The sequence below is a fragment of the Leptonychotes weddellii genome, chromosome X, assembly GCF_054177405.1.
Source record: "Leptonychotes weddellii isolate Sample4059 chromosome X, ASM5417740v2, whole genome shotgun sequence".
Lineage (NCBI taxonomy): Eukaryota > Metazoa > Chordata > Mammalia > Carnivora > Phocidae > Leptonychotes > Leptonychotes weddellii.
This window is the reverse complement of record NC_138385.1, coordinates 105,390,653-105,413,869: the sequence shown is the minus strand read 5'-3', so window position 1 is coordinate 105,413,869 and position 23,217 is coordinate 105,390,653. Positions and strand designations below refer to the sequence as shown.

At 46.1% G+C, this 23,217-nt stretch overlaps 2 protein-coding genes across 5 annotated transcripts in view; one reads left to right on the top strand and one right to left on the bottom strand.

Annotated features, from left to right (window-relative positions):
* Positions 1-5,830, top strand: part of GYG2 (glycogenin 2) — a 91,559-nt gene extending 85,729 nt beyond the window's left edge. The window contains exons 10-11 of the mRNA XM_081807983.1: positions 933-1,040; positions 3,963-5,830. Coding sequence (XP_081664109.1) covers positions 933-1,040; positions 3,963-4,124 — 270 coding nt within the window. The 3' untranslated portion in view covers positions 4,125-5,830. The remainder of the gene's footprint in view (positions 1-932; positions 1,041-3,962) is intronic.
* Positions 5,831-8,054: 2,224 nt separating this feature from the next.
* ARSD (arylsulfatase D) overlaps positions 8,055-23,217 on the bottom strand; it is a 20,433-nt gene continuing 5,270 nt past the window's right edge. For 3 of the 4 annotated variants that reach the window (XM_081809245.1, XM_081809247.1, XM_081809248.1), the window contains 8 exons: positions 20,943-21,064; positions 18,786-18,908; positions 16,068-16,491; positions 15,748-15,884; positions 14,097-14,231; positions 11,986-12,148; positions 10,625-10,746; positions 8,055-9,264 (listed from right to left, as the gene is read on the bottom strand). In XM_081809245.1, coding sequence (XP_081665371.1) covers positions 8,900-9,264; positions 10,625-10,746; positions 11,986-12,148; positions 14,097-14,231; positions 15,748-15,884; positions 16,068-16,491; positions 18,786-18,908; positions 20,943-21,064 — 1,591 coding nt within the window. In that variant the 3' untranslated portion in view covers positions 8,055-8,899. The remainder of the gene's footprint in view (positions 9,265-10,624; positions 10,747-11,985; positions 12,149-14,096; positions 14,232-15,747; positions 15,885-16,067; positions 16,492-18,785; positions 18,909-20,942; positions 21,065-23,217) is intronic. The other variant, XM_081809246.1, reaches the window with a different exon arrangement.

Sequence of the window (23,217 nt, the reverse complement as noted above, 5' to 3'; positions counted from 1 at the left end):
ATTAGTCTATACAGGACTGGGGTGTCTGTTCAGATTTCTGTTGGTCATTTGGTTAGTCCATTTTCCTTTAGGAAGAATTAGAAATGACAAAGGTGTAACATCACCATGACATATATTCTCCCTTTTAAAATGAATTTTTTGGTACGATTTTGGACCCATGCTTAATATCAGTATTGAAGGATTATGAGTCCTACCCCTGTTTTTGCTAAATTTGCCCTCATGGATCTGGGCTTTTTTACTGTGCATGATCAGAAGATTGAGCTCAGAGTCTGCTGTGCTCATTGAGACATGAGCTTAGTAAAATGCTTCCATGGGCATTTGGTATAAACTACAGTCAACTCTTGAGTGACACAGGGTTGAACTGCGTGGGTCCACTCATACACGGATTTTTTTCAGTAAATACAGTATGGTACTATAAATGTATTTTCACATCTTATGATTGTCTTAATCACATTTCCTTTTCTCCAGCTTACTTTATTGTAAGAATACAGGCTATAATATATAGAATGTGCTAAATATGTGTTGATCGACTTCTTAGGTTATTGGTAAGGCTTTCGGTCAACAACAGGCTATTGGTAGTGAAGTTTTGGGGGAGTCAACGGTTATACTTGGATTTTTGACTGTGTGTGGGTCAGCACACCTAACCTCACAACATTATTCAAGGGTGAACTATAATTGAATCCCTGTCTGAAAAATTAGCTTTGGTACCTCCCATAAAAACTTCCAGCATCTCATCTTGTGTGAGAAATGGTGGATGTCAGGGGAGAAGGTGGGAGTGGGGAAGCCCCTCTTTCTAGTCTGCGGAAAGGGCCTTTGACACGACACGTTCCTTTGATCTTATTTTCCCCTGGCAGAGTTCTCTGTTCTTGTGGTTAAAACTGTAGTCGCCTGAAAGCATCTGCCGACTAACGATGGAATGGTTATGTTTCTAGCAGCCCACGGATAAAGGAGAAGGTGGCCCATCTGTGGAAATCTTGGAACCAAGCCAGGAGCCTCCTGTGGATGTCACCGGGGACCCCAGTCCTCAGGATGCTTTGGAGGTGGTACCCTAATTGTCTTGTCTGGCACTCCTGCTGGATGCTGTCCTCCATCACTGGGGCTGGCAGTATTCATGCACCAACTGCTACCTCAATGTCCAGCCTGACTTTGTTGAAATAAGACTCTGCCGACCTCTCTTGGTGCTTCTGATCCGTCTTTCTCCTTTCCGGCGTTTGCCTGCGGTGCTTGGTCACTTTCTTGCCCATCCTTAATCATCACGGCCTTTCTCTCTTTAAACACCGTTCTGCAAAAGTTAATTGACCTTCAAGGGCTTTTTCTGTTCTTCTTGCTGATTGCCCAGCGAGCCATTGTCTCAAAGGAAGAGGATAAAAGCAAAAAAAATCGGGGGGTGAACGTTTGGAGCCAAATGGCGCATGCAGTGCTGTCCTTCCTCTTCCAGATGTCCTTGTCTTAAATTTTCTTCTTTCCACGGATATGTTGAATGAAAGCAATTGCAAAAAAAAAAAAATTTTTTTTTTCTAACAGCGATTGAATGACACCTTTTGGTCTTTAAGTAATAGTTAATATGGCTCTAGAGCCGGGCATTGGGTGTCTGATGAAAGTTAGGATTGAGCACGTTTCTGTTTCAGTGGGTATTAGCAGAATGCTGTAGCCTGGGGGGCTTATGCACATAGCGCATTTATTTCCCCACTGTTCTGGGGACTGGAAGTCCAAGGTCAAGGTGAGACCCACTTCCTGGTTCATAGACCTCCATCTTCTTGTGTCCTCACACAGAGCAAGGGACGAGGGAGCTCTCTGGGGTCCCTTTTGTAAGGACACTCATCCCATTCCTGGGGGCTCCACCGTCATGACCAGACCACCTTCCAAAGGCCCCCCTCCTCATACCATCCTATTGGGGGTTAGTGTGAATTTGGGGGGGACATAGATATTTAGTTTATAGCAATGTTTGCAATATGGCCTACTCTATAATACATTTTTAGTTTGCATGATGCCTTTACTAGAATGTACTGGTGGAGAAAACGTGTACGCTTTTTCTCCCTCTTACTTTGTCAATGTAGTAAATGCCAAATGCGCTATTTTGAACTTATTTCTAGAGGCTTCCATGACAGGGTTTGTTCTGAAACTGCTGGTAGCATGTGGAACGTGAGCATATTCAGCTCTGGCGGTGTGACTTTGAGGCTGAGTGATTCGGATAAATAGTGGTTGGGGGTGACACGGTATGGGGGTGCTGCTGGGCAGACCTCATTTGACAGCTCAGCCATGTGGTGTGGAGGCTCTGGGACCATTGGCGAGTTCACTACCTTCTCTGATCCATGAGGTGGAGACGGGGGTGCCCACCTGGGAAAGCAGGAGATGGGGGTGGGCATTAGACTCAGCAGTGGTTTGGAAGAATCCGTGATTGTGCCTGGCTCATAGAGATTGGCACCAGCCCTACCACCAGGGCTGCTCCCAGCGGATGGCACCAGTAACACTCCCACCTTCTAGGGTGATGCATCTGCATAGGATGCATCCTGGTGAGGGGACCTGGTGAGCACCCAGGAACTGGCGCTCCATTACTTGTCCGCTTAACTGGGGCGTGTTGGCTTTCTCCTCCTATGTAGTGTCTCCACTCCACTGTGGATGACCCTCACTATTTTGTATCATACCATGTTTCATAAAATCAAGGGAGTTTGTGGTTTTCCTAGATAGGTATCTCCTCTTGTTATCACGGAGCATGCAGCCGCCACACTGTTTTGTGTTGAGTGACAGTATGCCATATGTTCTACGGGTCCTGTTAATTCCAGAAAGTTTTAGTTCCCAGACATGCACTGAGCCCGAATCCAAGGGCTCTTAGAGGAAAGAATGGCTAAGGTCTAATGGAAAATAATTCTTTTTTAACTGTTGCTATTTCCTTGGCCAACAGGATGGCAACGTTTGAACATGATGTAGGGGGACAAGGGTAGAAAACAGAATGTTATCCGTACAAAGTCTTTAAAAACACTACTGTAAATAATCAGAGTAGAAAGTCCCATATGCCTGGGCGCCTGGGTGGCTCAGTTGGTTAAGCGACTGCCTTCGGCTCAGGTCATGATCCTGGAGTCCCGGGATCGAGTCCCGCATCGGGCTCCTTGCTCGGCAGAGAGCCTGCTTCTCCCTCTGACCCTCCCCCCTCTCATGTGCTCTCTGTCTCTCTCATTCTCTCTGTCTCAAATAAATAAATAAAAATCTTTAAAAAAAAAAAAATAAAATAAAAAAAAAAAAAAAAAAGAAAGTCCCATATGCCCAGTAGCATCGAAATTCTAATTTAACTTTCTGGCATCCAGTATCATCCCACCAACACACACAACGTCTGGGGAACACCTGAGTGTCACCCATAGCGTGTGTGTGCGTGTTATCAGCACATGCGTATTTTTAGACATCTTCTTCTAATCCTTGGTAAGAAATTTTTAAACCCATTTGACCAAACAAAAGGTGCGTGTGTGTGTTTGCACATGTGTGTATTTATATATTGTCTCGTATTTTGGCTTTAAGAAGATAAAAACCCTGCCATTTGCAAGCAGAAAACCACTGCGGTTATTATTTAAATGGCTTTCACAGGCTGTCCAAACTACTCTAGGCTTTATTCATACAAGGCGAATATTTTCTTGATTTCACATTGTTTGATTATATCTGGTGATACCAAACATTGAGGTTTCCGGTGGGTGGAAGCATTAAATCGGTACAGGTGTGTGTGTAAAATGGTTTAGTGGTAAAAATTAAAACACTTCTTATGAAAAAGTGAACACATGTACAATGGGATTTTTTGTAAGATTTCACAAAACGTGGCCAGGAAAAGCATCTTCTTCTAAGAGTATTATATTAAACTCAGCACATATTTTGTTCAAGAGAACTGAGATTCATTTGTAGACCCAGTCACTAAACCGATATTCAGTTACGCCAGGGATGGCTCCAAAAACCATCTTCTGTCTGCTTGTCCTCCCTAGGTTGACCTGGCCATGTCTGTTTTCGAGATTTCCATCGAAGAGAAGGTCAAGGAGTCGAGTCCCGAGGAAGAAAGGAGAAAATGGGAGGAGGGACGCATCGATTACATGGGGAAGGATGCGTTCGCCCGCATCCAGGAGAAGTTGGACCGGTTTCTGCAGTAACCCCAGGGTTCGCATTGTGCTGCGTGTGGTCAGGCAATATTCTGCTGCATGGTCCCGTGAATGCGGACATCTCCAGGCCCTTCGAAGGGAACAGGTGTTCGGCTATGTGCCTCTATTTATGGCTGACCAACTTGAGTGCCTCACAAAAATAATGTAGACCATAAAAAACCCAGCTTAAAGCGCTCTACCACCCTGCCCTGCTTATCCAAGCTACCCATGCCTTCTTGGCTCCCCTGAGACGTCAGTTCTTCTCAGCAAGTGGGAGCAGGGATAAACTTCTGGTAGACCCTTGATCATGCTCTCTGGTCTTGCTCCACGGAGCTCTGGGATGCTGCCTTGGGCAGGTGCTACCATCGCTCTCCCACATAGGGTTAGATATCACTGCAGATTCTCTTCTGCCCCTAAGCTAACGACACCGATATATGTATTCAGGACCTCAGGAAGCCTCGACGATGGAAAGTCCTTTCCTTGAGGACTAGGTAGACGTTCAGACGTCTTGAGGGAGACTCTCACGTAGACTTCGCGGAGCATGTCTGAGCAACACTACAGGTGTTGTTTCTCTTCTGCAAATCCTGGTGGGACCGCCCAGTGCTGTTGGCGGATGCCCGACTTGGGAAATGCTGGAGGTAATGTGGAAGGGAGATTGTAGCTGGCTTGGGAGATGGAGCGTCTTCTTGGTTGGGGAGCACCGAGGGTTTACTCCAGGTGGTTCTGATGACACCTCACTCACACTAACAGGATCTGGAGAGGCTCTTTGTGTAGAGGCAGATCTGTTTGCAGTCCATCACAATTGACTGTGCTCTGCTGGATATCACTACCTCAGTCCTAAATAACGACTCGAGTCACTGTGTTCTCCAGACCACTTCAACGCAGCTGTTTTGGGGGAGAAATCTCCGTTTTATGAGACTGGATGCTTTATTCTATGAGAAATCCTCATCTTCAGAAGTATCCTCGTTTTGTGAATTCATGCAGTGTGTTGGAGCAGCTCCGACAGGGTCACTGCTTGTGGCCACCACCTAAAAATGGGCATCACCGTGCTAAAGAGAGGGAAATGTTAAAAAGTTAGGATGGTTTGTTTATCATGCACGTACTGTGGAACATCAGAGGGTTTCCTACAGACAGGTTTGGACCACGTGGTGGTGGTTGTGCTATAACTTGGTGGGTGTGTTTGGCCACGTTTTACATCATGTCAAGCAGGTGAGCCCTTGGGTAGAGGAATGTGGGGAAGTGCATGATGTTAGTTGTGGTGTGAGCTTTTTGCAAGACTTGAGTTACAGAGGGGTTGTTTCCTTTATGTCTGGGTGGCTAATGGTCTGCAGTCTTGGTTGGGCATCACACATATGAAGCTTCCAGAGCTAAGTGAAGATAGCCATATGGATATAGCCTTACAGGGGTTGAGCGGGGATGGTAATCAACCATTAGAGCAACACTATAAACTTGTTCTGGGGAAAGACCATGGGTGCTGGGTGCCCTGGTGTTGGGTTATGAAAAACAGGAGCCCGAGTCTGACATACTTGAGAAGGAGGAGTCCGGTGATGAATATTGAGTCTGGTTCAGCTTCTGTGGGGAAGAGAACTCCTGTTTCTGGACAGTGGTTCAATGGCTTAAGGTGTCTGTTCAACACAGACTTCTTTTATGCATTCTGGTCTATATCTTCTGATTTGAATGGATGCTAATGCACTTCAATTAAAAATTTAAAACAGCAACATGGTGTCCCTTCTGGTGTGTGTTTGTGTGTGTTCTGAGCCATCAGAATAATATTTTATATGTCACAGAGGGAAGGGACGTGGGTGTCTGTAAATTTAAATCACCAACATTTTTTTCAGAATTGCTAGTAGCAGTAAAATGTGTAGAACTGTTTACTTCTCACTGTGTGAAATTCCCTAAGGTCTCTCTAGGGAAGCTACCCATTTCCTAGTATTGTTTTTCAATGTCACATTCATTCATTCAGTCCATCCATCCATCCATCCATCCATCCATCCATCCATCTTCCAATCACTCACCCACCCATCCATCCATCCACCCATCCAGCAATTCATCCATCCTTCCACCCAGCCACTCATCCATCCATCCATTCATCCATCTATCAATCATCCACTTATGTAGTCATCCATCCATCCGTCCATCTATCCATCCCATGGTTATTGAGTTCTCTGTAGGGCAGGCACTGTGACATGTACTTATTCATAAATGAGTAGTTCAAAACATTCTGAGGGTTTCTAAATATCGTCTGTGTAAGAGGTATAATACGATGTTGTTACATGAATAAGGCCAATGCAGAATCTGTGCTATGTCAGGTCAGGACTACACAACTGTTTGAGTCCCCAAGAGATGTGATTTGACCTGTACTATCATTAATATTTGGGTACATAAAAGGTAGTTTGTGTGTGTGTGTGTGTTTACATTTTCTTGTTCTAGAAATATTTTCCAATTATTATTTGGGAGCAGGAGGAAATGCCATGTGGGGAGAAGCTCCTGTAGATACGGTGACTTTGCAGGGTGGGTGAAGGTGTGTAGATGTAGAGGAACAAAGTATAGTATTATCACTTGGTCGTATCTTGCTGAAACCATTGTGTGGTACTCGAATGCACCTGAGCAGCTCCCACGCTGATGGGTTTTGGTGTGGGATTGCAAACAAGTTGAAGCAGAATGGCGTTTCTTTCAGGCAACCACTCCTGAATAAGGAAATGCAGACCAATTATCCTTGTATGTGCTTATTAGTCATTCATTTCTTCTTTAGTAAAATGACTGCACATCTTTTGCCCACTTCTTAGGTGGTTTGTCTCCTTATTATGGAGTTGTATTCATTTGGAAATATTTTTCTCCCGGTCTGCGGCTTATCTTTTCCTTTTTTTCATGGTGCTCTTTGAAGCACACAAGCTTTGAATTTTGATAAACTCTCATTTATCAACTTTTGAAAAGCAGATCAAGCTTTGGTTGTCTTATCTTAAAAAATCTGTTCCTAACCTAAGAGGACAAAGATTTTGCCCTGAATTTCTTTCTGGATGTTTTGCAGTTCCTCTTTTTTGTTTGGGTCTCTAGTGGATTTGGCATTCATCCTTCGGGATGTGTGAGAGGTTAAAGGTCTAAATGTGTGTTTTTGCTTGCGAACAGCCAACTGTGACAGGGAACGCCCCATTGGATGTGTAACAAGCTCATCTATGGGGCTAGCCAACGCTGACCATATTCTGCAAAATTTCCCTAGTTTGGATATTCGAGTGCACCCCCAGGCCCCTCAGAGTCTGCTCACACTCATGCAGAGCTTGCAATAAAGGCGTGGGACAGGAGGGCAGCCAGAGACGGAACCTGGCAGGCAGCCCTGGGGGTTCAGCAGCAGTCCGTGCAAAGCTCCCCGTTTGCTCTGTCTGCAGACTGAGCACCAAGGTCTGTGGGAGGAAATTCGGTTTCAACAGAGCAGACAGTGGAGGGGAGAAGTCTGTCTTTCTCCGGGGGACACTTAGTTAAGCCACAGCCGGTCTAACCGGTTAGGCCAGTTGCCAATGTTTCGCTGCAAGTAAAGACATGGGGCCCTGGAGATTAAGATAAGGCTTGTTCCATCTGGTTGTAAATCAGCTCTGCTCTGCCCTGACCCAGGAGTGCGTCCTGCTTATCACCGCCCTGGGGCCCTGCGCTGCCTCCTTCCCCTGTGGATCTGCAGGCAGCCCCTGGCATCTTTCCCCACGTCCCTCCCACCCGCCTCCCTGCTGCACGTCTGATTTTCTGAGTCAGTTTTGCATTAAAATATATGTGTGTAGAGTTGGATATTGGCAGTGTTTTGCGAGCGGAAAAAAGTTTCACTTAAAAAGACTGACTCATGAGAAGCAGACAAGAAAGTCATAAAGGATGAAAAAAAGGGGGGAAGAAATTTTTAAAAAGCCCAAAAGGAGGTTTCTTGCAGAAATTCGAGGTTTATAAGCCAGCTGGAACCTCAAAATTTGCTAAATAATTTAATTTGGCAATGAAATGATGTATCAAAGACCTCGGACAAGTCATTATAAAGGCTGTCTCACCTTTAGGCTGATGAGACTAACCCTGATTCTACCCCCTGCAGGTATGTGCCCACTTCAAAAAGTGCATTTCTTAATTCCCAGTTGTTTCTACGGATGGAAGCAGGAGTCCGGGGTTAGGACCTCTGCAGAATCCCCTTCACAGGGGCTTACTCAGCTGGGAGGAATGCCCTTTTTCTGGCAGCGTGGAATGTCTGTATGGTGGCTGGAGCTGCTGCAGCCATCCTGAGGCCATGAAGCAGAGGATGGTAGCATGGGGTTGCATCCCTCCAAGAGAGAACACACCCTTCCCTCCTTTATTGTTAAGACTCCACGAATCGGTGAGATCATGTGGTATTTTTGGATCTGTGTCTGGCTTACTGCACTTTGCATAATGTCCTTGAGTTCCATCCACGTTGTCACAAAGGGCAGGATCTCCTTGCTTCTCGTGGCTGAGTCGTGTTGTGTTCTGTGGATGGACCACGTCGATGGGCACTTGGGTTGTTTCTAGGTCTTGGCTGCTCTGAAGAATTTTGCTATGAACATGGGGGTGCAGGTATCTTTGAGATCCTGTTTTCATTTCCTTTGGGCAAATACCCAGGAGTGCAATCAGTGGGTCATAGGATAGCTCTATTTTTAATTTTTGCGGGAAACTCCATCCTGTTTTGCAGAGTGGCTGCACCAGTTTGCATTCCCAGCAACAGTGCAAGACGGTTCCCCTTTCTCTGCATCCTCGCCAACATGTTTTGCCCCGTCTGTCTGATGACAGGCATCCTGCCAAGTGTGAGGTCATGTCTCACTGGGGACCTCGTCCTGCCCACACGCGCACAAGGGGAAGGTTCCACAGCATGGCTGCAGCCACGGCTTCCAGATGATGTTGCTCAGGGAAAACTGCGGGGGCACAGGACTCAGGGTCTTCCTGTGCTGATCCACTGCCTCGCCCACCAGTGCTATCACCGCGTGGTACCGGGGTTCGGAGCCAGGGGACAGGGGCTCCGCCTCGGAAGGGTCCCTGGAGAGGTCGAAGAGCAGAGGAGGGCTGTGTTGGGTCACGCCGTCCCCGGAGCAGGGGCACAGGCCTCGGCCATAGCAGGCCCCCGCCCCCTTGGGGTGGAACTGTGGTGTCATGTAGTGGACCTTCCAGAGTCTTCCCCCTAAAGACAAACAGAGCGGTGAACACCTGACCTAAGTACCAGCCCTGGGGAAATCGTCAACATCCCATCCAAGTAAAAAGAGAGGAGAGAAGAAAAGCAGGTGGTTCTTGCAAAGTGTGTCTATAGGGTGTGGACCAGGCACACAGAGGCAAAGGGACTCCTCCCAAAGTGCTCAGTGAGGCTGCCTGCAGGGATGATACCCCCACGGGCCGTGCTTACTTCATTCTTACCCTTCACTCTCTTTTCTAATTGCTCCACATCCCCATACTAGCTTCATTAACAGAAGCAAATAGGACACATCAACACTGTGAAAGTTCTTGCTGTGTCCTCAGGGGGTGCATTTGCATACATGGCAGATAATAAAGCCAATCAGAGGGTGGCATGGGGTGCAGCCCGCAGCTTCCCTTCCCCTGTACATTTGCCCGGCACCAGCCACATTCCCCATGAGAGACTGAGTCTCCTCAGCTTCTCAGAAAGAGATCTGCTCTGTAATGCTGCGTTTCATGCATCATTATGGCCAGCCTATGGCACCCAGAAACGTGGTCAAAGACTAATCTACATGTCCCCGGCGTGGGTTTGCTTTTTTTTTTTCCCCAGTGAGATGAACATTTACATTAGCAGACCGCCCTCCATACTGTGGGTGGGCCCCACCCAATCACCTGAAGGATGTAAGAGAAAGCAGACTGAAGTCCCCTAAAGAGGAAAGAATTCTGCCTGCAGAGCACAACACAGAAATTCTGCCTGAGTTTCTAGCCTTTGGACTCAAGATGTCAGCATCCATTCCTGCAGGACTGCGGGCTGGCCCTGAAGATTTCAGACTTGCCAGTCCCCACAGCCACATGAGACAATTCTTGAAAAATCTCTCGTTTCTATCCACCCATTCATCTACATCTGTCTTTATTTTCTCTCTCTATCATCCATCTGTTATCTACCTATCTACCTCTCTGTCATCTATTTCATTATCTATTAATCTATCCTATCAATCCTCCATCCATCATCTATCATCTATCCATCCATCCATGATCTTTCATCTGTCCACCCATCCATCCATCCAACCATCCATCATATGTCCATCCATCCATCCATGTGTCACCCATCCATCCATCCATCCATCCATCCACTTATCCATGATCTACACATCCATCCACCTTCCATCCAACCATCCATCCATCCATGTGTCCATCCATCCATCCATCCATCCATCCATCCATCCATCCACTTATCCATGCATCTACCCATCCATCCACCTTCCCTCCATCCATCCATCCATCCATCCGACACACTCTTGGTTCTGTTTCTCAGGGGGAACCCTGACTAATGCAATCCCCACCCCCCGCACCAGGAGAAGGCATGTACTCACTGTCCTGCTCATGCCAGCGTGCTGCATGCAGATACTTTCCACAGTAATGAAACAGGAACTCATGTGCAGAGTGCTCAGCAGCCCCTTGAAGCAAGGGCACCAGGCTACGGCCATCGATCACCCTGATTCAGTAAAGAGACACAAGGAGGAATCAGACCAAGGCTGCTCAGGCTGCGTTGCACCTGAAAATGAAACTCCAAGCTTGTAAGGGCCCCTGCTATGGGGCAAGAAGAGCAGAGATGAGCTGTCTCCCCAACTCTGTCCAGATTGCAAGTTGTTGAGCAAGATGCACGTCATTGTTTCTAAACACAAAGTCACTAACTTGTGGGGTCATTTTGTTATGCAGCACTCCATACGCAGTGAGCACACAGACATACACACCATCCCAACCTTGCCAGCCATGGCCACATGACCATATTTTTAAAAAGTCCTCAATCTGAACTTAATGTACAAACGTAGTATTTTCCCTTACAGTTGTAGAACACTTTTAACTATATCCTAATTATGATGGTTCCGTTTTCTGTGTCCACTTGGCTGGGTCATGGTGCTCAGTGATTTGGTGAAACGCCACTCTGAGTGTTGCTGTGAAGGCATTTTTTTTGACACGGTTAACATCCACAATCAGTGCACTCTGAGCAAAGCAGAGCGCGCTTCACAGTGAAGGTGGGCCTCACATAATCAGTTGACGGCAGCCAAGAGCAAAGACTGAGGTTTCCCAGAGAAGGTAGAATTGTGCCTTGAGACTGTAACAGGGAAATTCTGCCTGGGTTTGCAGCCCACTGGCCCGACATAAGGATTTCAATTTGTCCACAAATGCATGAGTATAAGATACATGTCTTATTTTATAAACACACAGACACCTGCACATATAACTATTGGTTCTGTCTCTCTTATACAGGAGTATTTATTTGTTCCCTTAAATGGAGTAAAACCAAATCATTATCAAAATATTTACTGCCTTGTTTTTATCTTGTATTCGCAAGAGTCTTTGGTCCTGTGCTAATATCGAGGTGATAAATCATTTTTAAAGCACGCTGTCAGTCAACATACGGGCAAGAGTGACTCTCAGGAAATCATAGGGAGATGTGTTTCAATGGATTGACTTCTAATGCTTTCATCTCCCTGTTGTGCTGAGTTATAAAATCTTACCAAAATGGCAAAATGAGTAGATGGACCCAATGTTTTATTTAATCATGTTTAACTGAGTATGATTATTTTGCCTTAGGCTGTCCCCTACATTTGAGGATGTGAGAACTTTCTGAATGTTCTCACATCGTGGTAGGGCTTCTCCCCTACATGTAAAATAGTAAAAGGACAGCTCTGAGGAACTGGGGAGGACGGAGATCTCATTACATGTGTACCTGTCCTGGGGCACATTGCCGCCCCCCAGCTGGACCACGGTGGGGAAAACATCCATCAGGCTGGTGGGCTCGTGGATCATTTGGCCAGCCGGCAGCACCCCAGGCCAGCGGAAGATCCCTGGGACACGGATGCCGCCTTCCCAGCCCCCCATCCCTTTGCCACCTGTAAGTAAATGCCATTAGAATTCTTCAGGAGATGGTCCCATCCACACACACACCTGGGTGCACCTGTCTGTCTGTGTGTATGTACCTGGGCACCCCCACACATATTAACACACGGTGGCAGCCTGCATTTCCCAAAAACATTTGCAGCAATAATTCCAGAACCTCGTCACATCCCTATGGGCATGTGGAGTTCATATGCTCTCCTCTTGAGATTCAGCGGGTCTTTGCGACCACGGGACACATGGGGTGTCCAATGCGTGGCTTCAGAGCTATAACCAGCACTGGGATTTCATACTGCGCATGGTTGGTGGTCCCTGTCTTCCTCTGTCCTTTTTCTTTCTGAAAGGACTAGGAATTGGATCTTGGACCCCCTTGCCAAGGGGGGTCCTCCTCTCCTACCTGCTCGCCATACCATACACCTGTTCCTTTACGCCTTTTCCTGGTTCTTCTTCATTTCTGGGACCCTTAGCAGTAAGCTGGGGCCCCGGTTGGCTCTTTGGGAAATGCATATAAGTATTGAGCATTAGACAACGTGCTTCCACTTCCTAAGAACTCTGGGTATGGAAATCAAAGCAATCCTATGTTACAGAAGGAGAGTTGTAAACAGGGAGGGATGTGTTCAGAATCTTGCTAAATAAATACTTCTTTGTTGCAGCTCAAAAATTATAACGGGCTTGCCTTTGTTTTGTACCGCTGCGTAACAAGTTACTGCAAATCAGCAGCCTCACTCCTGTGTATTAGGTCTCCCTTCTGTATGTTGGGAGTCAGGTGTGGCTTGGTGGGTACTCTGTTCTGGGTCCCAGTTGGAAATCAAGGGGTAGGCTGTTTGTAGAACATACCACCGGGAATGACGAGAATCTACTGTACAGCTTGGGGATGTATATGGAGGATTGGAGGAAAAAGCCACTTCCAAGTCATAGGAACATATACAGTCGACTCTCATTCCCTGGAGTGATGTTCTACAAAGTCGCCACAAACACCCAGTTAGCTCATACTGAACCACGACTCTCAGGTGTAATATAGGGCTCAGTTCCAGGGAGACTCTGGTCCCCGTATTTTCATCAGCCAATCAGTATATTTCTGTGTGTTTTGGTTTAAAGACTCCTTATTGAGTAGATATCGTGATTCATTCGCATTGGACTCATGGCCAACAGCGCTAGAATTCCTGTCTGGATGAAGCCAATCTAACACACCTATTTTCTCCATAAGGCACATCGCAAGCTTCTTGCCCTTGGAAACAGGGAACAGTCCTTCAGAACTACGGTTGGGAGCTATTTGAAGTAGCAGAGTCACCAATAAAAAGCAAACAAAACTATAAAAACGTGGCCACTAAAGAGACCGTGAAAAGGACACATGTTTATAGTCTGAGAGATGAAATTGTAGGCACAGGGTTACGTCATCCAACCTTAGTTGAGAACACGCATGTCAGGCGACCAATATTTTTACTGCTGTTCAAATGAGTGCAAAGGCATTGCAAGTATTGATTTTTGGGGTTACAGATATATTTTAGCAAGTAAATGAATTCATAAATATGGAATCCATGAATCATGCAGAACAATTGTATCAGACTTTTAAGATGACAATATAAAGGTATCACGCCCTAAATCTTGCATGATGTTGTGGAGTACAGGGACACATATAACTAAGGTTATAGTTACTGCACTACCCTTGATTTAGGATGGCATTTATTTTAATTTTATCTTAATTATTTATTTGTATATCTCACTCTTCTACTAAAATGTAAATTCTTTAAGGGAAGCGCAGGTGTCTTTTTTTCTCTCTCTTAGCATCTGGATAGATTTTGGTGTATAGGAGCTGCTCAAGAAAATCCCCCTTTGAAAGCACAGACTCTTTTCCCCTTCTGCTTGCTCTCCAGCCTGTATCACTGGGAATCATTTGATGGGTCACATATCTGACTCTTAACCCCCAACATCCACTGGTCTCACCTCTGAATATTCCATTCCATCCCCCCAGCTGGCCACGTTCGTCCCTTGCCTCCAAATGTCCTCCGTGATCAGAGGTAAAATACGTGAATGTCATGTTTTTCAAACCATTTACGTCAACGGCTTTAAGGATTTCACCTTTAAGAGAAATAGAACAATTCAGGACGGAGCCAATGAAACAGCATCAGCGAATTCAACCCAAATTTGCCCTTTCTTGCTAGAAAGTCCCATAAGGGGACTCTGCAGTCACCAAGAGACTGTCGTTATGAATGTGATGACAAAGTGTGAACCCCTATCTGATTTTCCTGATACCACAGGATTCAGAATCTTGTTTACAAAGGTATCACTAGTGATCATTAGTGATACTAACACAGAAAACAGAATAAACACCTAAAGCCAATATGCCAGCAATGGAGTGTTCTGAATGGGCATTGTTGGCATGCATACGTGTGTCCATAATGAGTGCATGGGGGTGGGAACGTGGTGAGAAAGGGTTTGATGGGACAAGCCTGTCAAGACAGGAGGAAGCCAGAGCTGTGAGCATCCATCTGTGGGTGTTGGCACATGGGGGCCAAGGCTCAGGAGAGCGGAGCCATCCACAAGCCAAGCACTCGCTTTATCTACGGAGACCAAATGCACATCTAAAGCACTGAAAGTAAAGATTTTACACCACACGGGCATGTACAGCAGTGGAAATGCATGTTTTTAAAGCATGATGTAATCTACCCTCCCGTTTTGGGATTGTTTGCCTCTTGACTTGGTCTACTCTAGCACTATGCTTCTCCCAGGATAAGTCCTTGGATCCTGCAAGGATTTAGATGTCTACATTCTTTTAAGAATCTATATACACTTGAAACTAAGGTAACACTATGTATCAACTATACTGCAATGTGAAAACAAACAATCTATAATCTCGCTGGATCTCTCCAGGTTTTCTCCAGGCCACAGTGATGTTGGTCTGTTGCCCTGAACGATAGTGTTCTTGCTTCACTTTCTGCAATGTCTCAAGATGGCTTTATTATTTTTTTTAAGATTTTATTTATTTATTTGAGAGAGAGAGAGCACAAAGATGGGGGAGGAGCAGAGGGAGAGGGAAAAGCAGACTCCCCACTGAGCAGGGAGCCCGATGCAGGACTCGATCCCAGGACCCTGAGATCATGACCTGAGCCCAAGGCAGATGCTTAACCGACTGAGCCACCCAGGTGCCCCTCATGATGGCTCTAAATAATACACTTTGTAGGATGATTTTGTGCAGAAGTAGGCTGGGGGATCAGAAGTGCTGAAGGAGCACATGAATGATATGGGAAATTTTCTCCCTATTCTTTGCCTTTTCTCTTATTCTTTTTTTTTTTTTTAAAGATTTTATTTATTTATTTGAGAGAGAGAATGAGATAGAGAGAGCATGAGAAGGGGGAGGGCCAGAGGGAGAAGCAGACTCCCCGCAGAGCAGGGAGCCCGATGCGGGACTCGATCCCGGGACTTCAGGATTATGACCTGGGCCGAAGGCAGTCGCTTAACCAACTGAGCCACCCAGGTGCCCCGCCTTTTCTCTTATTCTTTATTGCAAGTTGGTTCATAGCGAGGTGGCCCATCTGTTACCAGAGTTCAGTGGTGAGGTCAAGACTGAATGAAGCGCGGCTGCGCCTTGACTTACCTACAAGCCAATCCATCTCCTCCACGTTGTCGCCATATAAGCCGTGCTGGCTTTTCCCGAGAAACTGTTTTGTGGTTACCAGGGGAATGTGTACATGCAGCAAGGACACGAAGAGAAGGAAAGGCCTGTGCTTATTTCTGAAAGAAGAAAAACATCCTTCGGATATGATGACACCTGTATTTGATCCTGTTTCCACAGTATTTGATCCATTTGAGTCCTTGAAACTCATCTCCCCATCGGGGCTGATTTAAGAAATTCCAAAGATGATAAAGAGACTCGGGTGCTATGAGAACTCACCTCCTCTTTAAAATTGGGATTACCTTTCAATATAGGAAATTGCCTCACGTAGCATGAGACTCGTCGTTCTTTCCAAAACCATGGGCTGCTCTGTGATGTCATGGTTTCTCATCAGGATACAGTTCCAACGACGCACAAACCCAAAGCTGGCGTACCAGGAGATGAAGAAGAGGAAGACGAGGCTGGCTGCACCCAGGACCACCTTCCAGGACACAGAGATTAACCCCCAAGTCTTACCAACAGCAACAGTCAATAGCCCCTGTGTCGCCATCCAGGTGTAATGCCACAGCCTGGCTCTAGTCGTGGCGTCCAGTCCCGGGGGCCTGCCTGGCTGACAGTCATCCACAAGCGTGAAAGGCATGCCATAAAAATAGTCAAATCCGTGGTTCAGTGGGTGGTGGCAGTGGTCGGTGCGGGATTCACAGTTCACACCCTGGTGCCATTTTCCTGAAAGTAAGAGCAAGAAGTTAAACAAGGACACACATGGAAGGCACTCTGTCTGATACCAATCACCTTCTCAACGCTTTGGATGCTCCAATGAAAATAAAGGTATGCAAACAGCAAAATCTGAAAAGAAAAGGAACATGATATAAATTTGAGATAGAAAGGAATAAAATGAATGTTTGATACTGGTGTATTTTTAAATGGTTACATTGCACTTTGCAGATACTGAACAAACGTATGGAGGTCATGATCGTTATCAAGAGATTAAAGGTTTAAAGAAAAAGAAGATTAAAGGTTTAAGGTTTTCTGGACTGTTGGGAATTACAATTTGCAACCCTAGACTATTCTGCTACTAAATAACTCAGAAAATATCACTTACGATATTTCTTACTTAAAAGACAACTACTTGATAACAGGAGCTGGCTCTAGAATAATCTTATGATAGAGCAGAAGGAACTGACTCACTCTAATAACTAGTAAGCAAGAATTGCTTATAATAGATTTTTTCCAAAGGCAGTAATTTTATAATATCATTGAGATGGAACATGAGGAAGCCCATCTATCAAATTCTAGCAGGATATATAGAATTGGGTTCCTTCCAGATGCTCAGCCAGCTTAAATTTAGCTACAAGATAGAACAGAAAAGGGTCCAAGGTACTACTTGCCATAATTTCCAAGTGCAGAGGTTAAACTGGGTCCCTGCCCTGCTCTTCCCTCCCATGACTCACAAAGCGTCTTCAGAACTTGTAGGATTGGTTTTAGTTCCAAGCCCAGGGACATTCCTTCATATGCCTGCTTACATTTATGAAAGTGAAAATGCTGAGATGGGGTGAAATAGGTGGAGACGAAAAGTATACAGGACGGTCTCCATCTTGTCCACTTTCCACCATTTGGAATGTGAAGAACAGCCTTGTCTGAATATAGATGGGGTGTGTGCACGAGAAGAATAAAGATTCACAGAACGAACCGATACACAGGTCTGCAAGTCCAGTAAACACAAAATAAATCTACTCATCTAGTTTTAAACACAATTCCACCCACAGAGTAGGAGATACCTGGGTTGTTGTGGGGTCAAGGACATTGACCCAACGGTGGTGAGTTGGTAATGGAAAGTTCCAGTCAATTTGGGTAGCTAAGAAGCTTTGCTCTACTTCTTAGGATTGAAAAGAGAAATATAGGCGATAGAGCAGATGTATACAAAGTCCTTGAAAATGGGATATGCTATATTCTGAATATCTGCGTCTCCCCAAAATTCCTATGTTGAGACCTGACCCTGAAGTTGATGGTATTTGGAGGTGGGACCTTGGAGAGGAGATCAGATCCTCAGGGTGGAGCCCCTGTGAATGGGATTAGTGCCCCAGAGAGATCCTCACCCCTTCTTCTCACATGTGAGGACACAGAGAGAAGACAGTCATCTGTGAAGCAGGATGAGGGTCCTCACCAGACACGGAATCTGGATCTTGGACTGCTCAGCCTCCAGCACTGTGGGAAGTAAATCTACATAATCTCTATTTCTAAAGTAGCAGGACATTTTAAAAGGGGGTAAGGGTGATTACCCACACCTCCAGCCAATCACTGCCCTGACAAAGTGGGGGTGTCAGAGTCCCTTCTGAACTCAACAGCGACTCTGAGTGTGGAAGAGCTGGTGAGGAATCGAATGGGACCCCCTGCACACAGACTTGACCCAGCCCTCCCTTGACTGAGGGGTCGGGGAAGACGCCCTCGTCATCTGGCCTCTGATTCCTCTAAGACGGATACCACTTCTAAACCCACAGGCTGAAGCAAGGAACGAAAGTGGTCACAAGCCTGTGGTCCATGACAGGTGGGTGCCCATCTGTAAAGAAGTCACCTAGCAGGTGTCAGAGTGCCGTTCTCAGACAGGTGGTCTTACAAGGTTGGCCCTTGACTAATGATGTGTGACAATCGGCTCTCCAGAGGATTCCCATCATTCCCTAAATAGTAAGTGTGGCTCTGTGTCTAAAATGTTTGCACAATGTGGTTTTGCTGAACACCTGCTTTCCTTCTGGAGGCTGGAGTTTTGGGGGGTGCCAGGCAGCGGGTGCCTATGAGACCAGCCCCTAATACAAAGCCTGGGAATGGAAGGAAAGAGGCAAATCTCGCAAGATGTTGAATTAAAATTGCTTGTCAATGACAGAAATTCCAACAATGTGACCAATCCAAGAGAGATCAGACGGGGTCAGCACCCTATTTTGGTTCTGACACGTGATGTTTTCGCCTTATTGGGAAACAGGTGCTTTTGATGGTTGATTCTCCATCCCCCTGAACCGTTTGAGCACCTATGAGTCCGGTTGCATAACCTTGCTGCTGCAGGATTCTCGCAAATGTGGTTTCATTCGCGGGGAGTCCGCCCGATCCCCCGTTCCACTGGAGGGCACGGTACCCATCATCGGCTTCCATGCCTGTGGAGCAGAGCAGAGAGCAAGCACTCACTCTCCCTTGACTACAGCAGGGGTTCTTGCCTGGGGAGGAACCTGGCCCACACCAGGGGACTCTTCACGCTGTCTGGGGTTGGTTTGGGTTGTCACAATTGCAGGAGGGGTTCTACTGGCATCTGGCAGGGGAAACACCCTACGGTGCCCAGGATGCCCCTACCACAGAGAATCATCTGGCCCAAATGTCAGCAGTGCTAAGGTTGAGAAACCCTGCCTTGGCATGAGAGATTCTGTCTGTTTCTCTCTCTCTCTTTATCATCCATCCATCCATCCATCTGTTCATCTATCATGTATCATCTATCTATCTATCTATCTATCTATCATCTATATCTATCATCTATCTATGTATCTATCTATATCTATCATCTATCTCTATCCATCCATCTATCCACCCATCCACCCACCCACCCATCTATTCATCTATCATCTATCCACCTATCTATCATCTATCAATCTATTAATCTATCATCTATCATCTATTTATCTATCTATATCTATCTAACTATCATCTATCTCTAATCATCCATCCATCCATCCACCCATTCACCCACCCACCCATCTATTCATCTATCATCTATCCACCTATCTATCATCTATCAATCTATTAATCTATCATTTATCAAACAATCTATTATCTATCTATCTATCTATCTATCTATCTATCTATCTATCTATCTATCATCTATCTATCTATCTATATCTATCTATATCTTCTATCCATGATCTATCTATGGCAATGGTTCCCAACCAAAGGTAATTCTGACCCCCAAGGAACATTTGGCAATGCATGGAGACATTTTTGGTTGTCACAACTTGATGGGGAGAGTGGCTGCTACTAGCATCTTGCACATAGAGACCTGACCCCCAGCACCTCAGAATGTGACTGTGTTTGAAGATAGGGTCTTTAAAGAGGTAAAAATGAGGTCATCGGGGTGGGGTCTGATCCCATAGGACTGGGGTCCTTATAAGAAGAGGAGCTGAGGACACAGACACTCATAGAGGGACGACCATGGGAGGACAGAGGGAGGAGGCAGTCTACACACCATGGAGAGAGGCTTCAGGAGGAACCAGCCTTGCCCACGCCTGGATCTCAGACTCCCAGGCTCCAGCCCCGCCTGGATGTCAGACCCCTAGCCTCCCAGATGATCAGAAAATTAATCTCTGTTGATTAGGCTGGTCCTTCTGTGGTATTATGTACGGCAGCTCAGACAGACTAATACAACAATATTCCAGTATGTGAATGTACCAGTTTATTAACCCACTCTTCGGCTGATGAACTGTGTCCATGTTTGCACCATACAAACAATGCTGCTGTGAACGTTCTCATTCCATCTTTTGTAGAACGTGCATGTGTGTACATGTTGGGCACCTACTTAGGAATTGCTGGGTCACAGGGTGTGCATGCATTCAGCTTAAGCAGACACTGACAAACAAATCAGGGCCTCCTCCTGCAGCCTCACAGTGCATCTCACCAACCTCTTCCTTGCCCCTCTCTGACTCTGACCCTTCTGCTTTCCCCTTAGAAGGACCTTTGTGATGACACTGGGCCACTTGCATAATCTAGGATAACATTCCCATCTGAAGATCCTTCACCTAATCCCATCTTCAAAGTCCCCCTTGCCATATAAGGAAACATTCACCCATCCTGGGAATTAGGATGTGGGATCTTCGGGGACCATTTTTCAGCTCCCTACATGCTCTCTCAGAGCCTGTCTGAAATCATGACTACACATCAAGATCGACTAAAATATTTAAACAAATAAATACAATGTCAACCATAACCAGCTACCCTTGGAGAGTTCCAGACTCTGAATTCCCAATCAACCAAATCATTGCATGACTACCTAAAACACAGTATTCTTTATGTAAGTTCTAGGTGATGCCACCACAGATTATATCTGCACCATTTTCCCTGGATCTCAACCACCGCTAATAATATTAAGGACAAGTAATGAGTGGACACAGACATGCCCCTTTCTCAGTCATCCCCACAACACTGACCTGATCTGAGGGAGTGCCTCCCCGTGAGGAAGGAAGATCTGCTGGGGGTACAGAGGGGGGCAGCCGCCAGGTGCTGGGTGAGCCTCACACCTTCTTCTGCAAGCCGGTCGATATTGGGTGTCCTGTGCAAACCACACACAAACATCTCCGTCAAGACGGATGCTTACAGGGATCCCTGCACCAAAAGGCATGGCACGGAGTACATGAGTATTTCTTGAGGGTCTTACAATTAGTTGCATATGGTGTCTTGCAGAGGCAGATGGACCCACCCCCAAAACAACCAGCATGAGCACATGTACTGAGGACCACTTGCTGCAGAAGGTGCTGAGCCCTTCTCCCCGGTCCGGGACTGCGGCCTAACCCACTGCGTGCACAGCCACCATCTCAGCCCACCGCATCACCCAAAGGTCTTGGTGGCCAGGAACAAGCTTCCCTTGATGCTTTTGCTGTGTGTAGTGATAAGAGTTGTGCACCATCTTGCTCTTGGTGTCTGCTTTTGTCAGCCAGGAAGTTGTGGCCAGGAAGGTGGGTCTTTCAGAGCTTGCTACTCTTTGCTCCTCTGCGAGCATGCTCTATTTCACAAACGGGAAACCGTCTTCCCAATTGAATGGGGAAGGAGTGCCCCTTTCCTGCCTACACCACCAGGTTTCCACGTGGAAGGGTTAACTAGCAGAGAGCAAGTGGATTAAAGAGAGACAGGAAGACATGAAGACTGAAGCCACTGGCTGGAATATTTATATTGGCTGGAATAGAATCTTTAAGAGCCGATACCTAAAACTTCTTTACTGGGCAGGTGGTCCAATGGCCCCAAGGTTAAAGGGATCTTTGGAGGGGACTTGAGGCATGTGTGGAGGGCTTCTTTGCTGAGTATGAGTGTTGGTGGAGGGCGCTGAGGGAGCTGAGAGTGGTCCACAACCATCATCTACCAGGGAGAAGAGCCTCTAAGTGTCCCTGTTCTCCCAGAGCACGCAGAAGTGACCATGGCTTTGTTGAGGGTCTGGGCAGCCCCAGGCTGAGTCATAGCGCTAGTGGATGCTATTTTCTTGGACACAAGCCACTTCCAAATCCCTGTGACCCAAACTGCTTGCTAGTGGAAGGATGCCAGGTGTCCCAGAGGGTCCCTGTCCATAAGTTTTGTGGACAGAGGATAGAAATAAGATGAATCCTGAAGGAGCTATAGGCCAACTGAAGGACTTCTAGGAGCCAGCGGGCATCCCAAAGTCCTACTGTGGGTTTTTGGGTTCAAGAACTTTCAGACGCATCAAGACCACGGCCAAGACCATTCTCCAAACGTTGTGGTAAATACCTTTCTTACTAACTCAGATGGCATTGCCAATTTTGAAGAACACATTTTTAGTTTTAATTTTTGCTTTTGTTTTGATCCTTCTGAGTGAACATAGTATATGTTGTCTGAAAAAAAAAAAGAAAAGAAAAATTATGTGTATTCTTCAAAATCCTCGAAGCTGGTTAAGCACAGAGGTCATGGGCAGAAGGAAAGTGTTCAAAAGATGTTTGGTGTAAATGCATGGGAGGTCACTAAGTAAGTTCTGAGTTAGTGTAGTAATATAATAATATAACACCTTTGGAGATTATTAAAGTGAAAAGCTGCATTTTTGGAATCCCTGTGTTATCTTTCATCCCAACTATTTCTTAGTCATCGGAGTGATCTCCCCGTTTGCAAGGAGGCAAGCAAAGTTGGGAGATTGAGCCACTTGTCCGTCCCTGGAGCTAGGAAGTGCCAGAGGAGGGTTTAATACCTCCTTAAGTCACACCTTATCCGTGTGACTTAAAAAATCCACCGAGTGTGGCATTCTGGGGGTTGTGGCTCAAGCACCTCCATCCTCAGGCTCCCATCTTCCATTAATCATAGATTTTCCGATAGTTCACAACCACCCGTCCACTTTGTGACCACTAAAGCTTTTTTTCTGATGGCTTTGTTCGTATTTAAAGATAGAGAGTGCCCTTCTCCCTCTTGTGTGCAAACTGTTGTCTGTACTCATTCAGCTGTGGCTTCCAGGCCCCTCCTGCATGCCCAGAAACCACAGCTGAAGCTACTATTTCAGATACCCGCTCCTTCAGGCAGCTGCTGGGGCCCTGCCGTGCTTCTGTTTTTGGAGAATAGCCGTGTCAGTCAAGACTGTTCTGGCCACTTTGGTCACCTTTGACTCTTTTTAAAATTGCAACCAACCGAAATAGAAATGCTGTTATTAAAAATCACCCATTCTGTACTCATGCTGGTTGTTTTCAATAACCCAACTGTAAAAATTTACTTTTT